The 4381-nt window shown below is 53.3% G+C and overlaps 1 protein-coding gene across 1 annotated transcript; it reads left to right on the top strand.

The window, feature by feature from the left end:
- Window positions 1-374: 374 nt before the first annotated feature.
- On the top strand, window positions 375-2690 carry NAIF1 (nuclear apoptosis inducing factor 1). The gene is made up of 2 exons (XM_037401331.1): window positions 375-1440; window positions 2121-2690. Exons 1-2 carry the CDS (start codon window positions 930-932, stop codon window positions 2582-2584), a joined length of 975 nt encoding a protein of 324 aa, XP_037257228.1. The 5' UTR covers window positions 375-929; the 3' UTR covers window positions 2585-2690.
- Window positions 2691-4381: the final 1691 nt, after the last annotated feature.

The raw sequence follows: 4381 nt of genomic DNA, 5'->3' as shown, positions 1-4381 counted from the left end.
CGCGCCGGCAAATGGCGACGCTTCCGCCGCGAGGAACCGACACGGAGCGCTTCCGCCTTCGCGCCACGCGCCGCGACGACCAATGGCAGCGGCCCGCGCGCCCGCGCCTGCCGACACGCCCACGCCCACGCCCCCGGCTTCCACGCGCTCCCGCGAGGTGGGCGGCCGTGACGTCAGGGGAACGCCTTCCCGTTCACCAATCGGGAGGAAACACCGCCCGGGGCGGAAGGGGGCGGTGCAAGACCCTGAACCAAGCTCCCATTGATTAAAACCCTGAGGGAGGTGGGGATAAAGCGACAACGTCTCCAATCAGATCTGGAGTCGGCAGTCAGTTTGCGTTTGACGGACGCGGCGTGTATCCGGTATCTTTCACAGTGGGAGGGGGTGTTGTTCTGTTTCGATGGACGCGAGATGTACCCAATAGAGCTAGAGCGGGGAAATTCAGGGGCGGGCCCAGCCCCTCATCGGCCTCACGCAGGCCCAGACAGGCGGCGAGGCGGGGCCGTCTCTTGGCCACCCGATGGGCAGCGCTGCTAGCCAATGACAGTGCGGCACTGAGGGCGGGAGGCGAGGCCTCCACCTGACGGGCAGGCGGGCTGCCCTATCAGGCGGGGCAAGAAAGGGGGCTGATTCTGGAAGCCATTACGCCAGCGTTGCAGGGTGGAGGCCGTTGAGCGGGGCTTGCTGGCTGGCGGTGGTACGCAATTTGCGTATCGTTAGCGGTGCCAAGGGGGGAGCGGGGGGGGACGGACGCCTCCGGGCCCTGAGGGGCCTCGGGGCCCCCCTGTTGTCCCTGGCCGCGGGGGTGACCAGGCCTGGGGGGCCCTGCCCCCCCTCGGCCCTGCCCAGCCTCCCCCAGGGCCCCCCGGGCCTGGCCAGGCCCCCCAGGCCTGTAGGTGCCCCCCAGTGCCCCCTCCCCGGTGCCCCCCATGGCCATGGCGTCGCCCCCGGCACCCCCAGCCAAGAAGCGGAAGATGAACTTCTCAGAGCGGGAGGTGGAGATCATCGTGGAGGAGCTGGAGCGAGGCAAGCACCTCCTCATCAACCACTTCAACGCCGGTGTGCCCCTGGCTGCCAAGGCTGCCGCCTGGCACGACATCCTGCGCCGTGTCAATGCCGTCGCCACCTGCCACCGCGAGCTGCCCGAGGTCAAGAAGAAGTGGTCTGACCTCAAGACTGAGGTGCGACGCAAAGTGGCCCAAGTCCGGGCTGCCATGGAAGGGGGAGGCGAGGGCCAGAATGGCAATGGCAATGGGCCAGAGAGCGAAGACCCGACAGGCGCTGCAACCGCCCCAGTTATCCTCACCCCCATGCAGCAACGTATCTGCAACCTGCTGGGAGAAGCCACCATCATCAGTTTGCCAAGCGGGGACTGCAGTGCAGGTGACAGTACCGAGATACCCATCACCGCGTCAGCCACCACAGTCACCTTGACCCAGAGTGAGTGCTGCGCCTGCTGAAGATGCTCTGTTCTGAATTGGAAGGTCATATAGGGGGCCCTGACACCCGCCTGCCAGGAGCCGTGAGCCCTGTATGGGGAAAGCCCCAGCAAAAAGGAACCGCGGCACCTCTGTAATGAAAATGCCATTCCCAGTATGTCCTTGTGCTGTAGGGGATTGGCTGCAAAATACGCACGTGCCGAAAGTCAGCTTTGATAGTGGGGCTTGGCCTTAAAAAAAGGGAAAAAAGTATCCTTTGCACCTTATAGATTCTTCAGTCCCCCTCACTGGGGACAAAAGCAGGAGGAGAAACATCTCCAGGGCTGACTTTCCAGTCTTCCCCAAAGAGCAGCTGTCCTTCTGACAAGTGCCATTCTGGGTCTTGCCTTTGCCCCTATGTCAGTTGGTTAATGCTACATGGAAAGATTGTTCTGAACTGGAGGTCAAGAAATTATTTTGTCTAGACAGATATGGCATGCCCAATTACTTTGGGCCGTACAGCCTAGAAGGAAGCTCAATGAGGGTGGAGTAGACTTAAATAGGTCATTTTGTGCATTGCTGTTCATTGTATGTTATCTCACTGAGCAGGCAGTATTCCTGTGATATTCTTTGAATAGTCCTGTAGATAAAAATCCCCGTATGGCAGCTACTTCTTACTCCCTTTCTGTCCTTTGTTCTCAGTTCCTGCAGAGACAACCTACCACAGTCTGGAGGACGGAGTTGTGGAGTACTGCACAACAGAAGCCCCCACCACAGTCACCACTGAAGCACCCTTGGAGATGATGGCGCATCAACACGAAGTCTCTGCAAAACCCCAGGAGCTGAAAAGCCGAATTGCTCTGAACTCAGCCAAGCTCTTGCAGGAACAGCGAGTGACCAACTTGCACGTGAAGGAGATTGCCCAGCACCTGGAGCAGCAGAATGACTTGCTTCAGATGATTCGTCGCTCTCAGGAGGTGCAGGCATGTGCCCAGGAGCGGCAGGCACAAGCCATGGAAGGAACACAGGCGGCACTGAGTGCCCTTATCCAAGTCCTCCGCCCCATGATTAAGGACTTCCGTCGATTTTTGCAGAGCAATACACCCAGTCCATCGGTCACCACTGACCCCAGCCAGACAGGGCAGCAAGATGGCATGATCCAGTGAAAGAAACAGTGATGGAGGTTTAGGTTGGATATGAGGAAAAATGTCTTCACCAGAAGTGTTGTCAAGCACTGGAACAGGCTGCCCAGGGAGGTGGTAGAGTCACCGTCCCTGGAGGTGTTTAAAAGACATGTAGATGTGGCACTTAGGGACACGGTTTAGTGGTGGGCTTGGCAGTGCTGGGTTAACGGTTGGACTCGATGAGCCTAAAGGTCTTTTCCAACCTAAACAATTCTATGGGACATCTTTCTTGGAAAAAAACTGCCTGTGCTGCTGGTGGACACAGGGAGTGAGGGATGCTAGCTCTTGTCAATGTGAAATGGCTCGCCTTGGAGACTTGCTGAGCCTAGAAAGCTTTCTCTGCTAATCTTATGCTCATCTGCCTTTTCAGACTCATCATACAGAGTCATAGCAGGATGTGTAATAAACAAGGAACTTAACATTGGTTGCTTTTTTCCTCAAACAGTAGATTTATTTAAAAAAAAAAAGTTATTTTTTAATTTCTGTTTGGAAAAAGCTCTCCTGAGTATGACACCTCTCTATTTCTCTCTCTCAAGATCTGCAGCCTTTAACTGACTTCTAAGGTCAAGAGTCTTGTTGTGATATCACAGTACTGCAGCTGCCAAGGTACAGTTACCATAAACAGTAATTCACGGTAGTGAATGCATTTCTGTCTCTTGCTGAAAGCATTTACTGGAAACGTGGTACCGGATGTGGTATAACCTTCTCTCTGCACTGGGAGTTACGGCTACTGCCCTTACAGCATGACATCCACCCCATGCAGACCACCACCAAGCCTACATGCAGTTTAAATCCCACCCACATCCCCCAAGGATATGAAATAGTGCATTCTCCTCATGTTCCATCTGCATGCGGTCATGAAATTTCACTGTAAACTTGGTGGATGTGATGAAAATTTCATGTCTTGTTACCAGATACTGTCCTGGGATATGTATTGGAGCAATGTCTTGCCTGTCTCAGCGTAGTTAATACACAAGGGCCTGGGTGAGTTTTGCTCAGGTGGGTGTAACAGGTGAAACTCCACCTCTGTCTCATCTGTATCGTTTGTCACCTCCATAATACCTTGATTCATCAAAGTGGACCCGGACTACAGAGTGTCAGCCACACAGTAATTCCCAGCATTTAGGAGTTTGTCAGCAACTGTTTTAATTGAGTGAATTTTGAAGCATTATTTGGTTCTGCTGGTGGCAGCAGTATTTGTTCTGTACTTGTTAGGAGCTGGAAGCAAGTACAGCTAGCTGTTCTTTGTTCGTCTGCTAGCTGGCTTCAAGTGGCATTCTGAGAAATGGGTGTGAGGTTCACCTAACTATTTTCTTACCATTATACAGGGTGAAACAACATTGCAACCACATTTCTCTTCTTTGAGGTGTTCAGACTGTGGGGTTTGGTCCTCAATGAGAAAGCTTAGTTTCACAGGATGGTGAACACAATTCTCACAGACTTCATAAACTTTCAGATTAAAGCTCCACTTGTACATACATGGAAGCAAACTTAAAAAAGGAAGCATAACTCTTCTTCTCCCTGTACCTTGCAAAGTGTAACACATTTCACAGGCTTGTTGCTTGCCAGATACTACTTTTGAAATAGAACTTTTTGAGAGCTGGTATTTGCTTGCTGTTAAGTCTCCTTTAGGGCTGAGATGTGGTGAACAACAACTGATGAGGGAGTGAATTTGCACAATCAAATTAAACCTTTACACAGCCTTTTATGGGGGGATGCTGATGCGGGGGCCCTGGTTAGAGTAGCCGGTGAGGAGGCTACCAGTGCTGCTCTCTGGCC

The sequence above is a fragment of the Falco rusticolus genome, chromosome 9 (genome assembly GCF_015220075.1).
Source record: "Falco rusticolus isolate bFalRus1 chromosome 9, bFalRus1.pri, whole genome shotgun sequence".
NCBI classification, from domain to species: domain Eukaryota; kingdom Metazoa; phylum Chordata; class Aves; order Falconiformes; family Falconidae; genus Falco; species Falco rusticolus.
This window is presented reverse-complemented; position numbering and strand designations above follow the sequence as displayed.

Bases quoted from the DNA above. Each gene is read 5' to 3' on its own strand.
- NAIF1 (XM_037401331.1), top strand. From the start codon at position 930: ATGGCCATGGCGTCGCCCCCGGCACCCCCAGCCAAGAAGCGGAAGATG. The intron at 1,441-2,120 runs GTGAGTGCTGCG...CTTTGTTCTCAG, and splicing joins CACAGTCACCTTGACCCAGA to TTCCTGCAGAGACAACCTAC.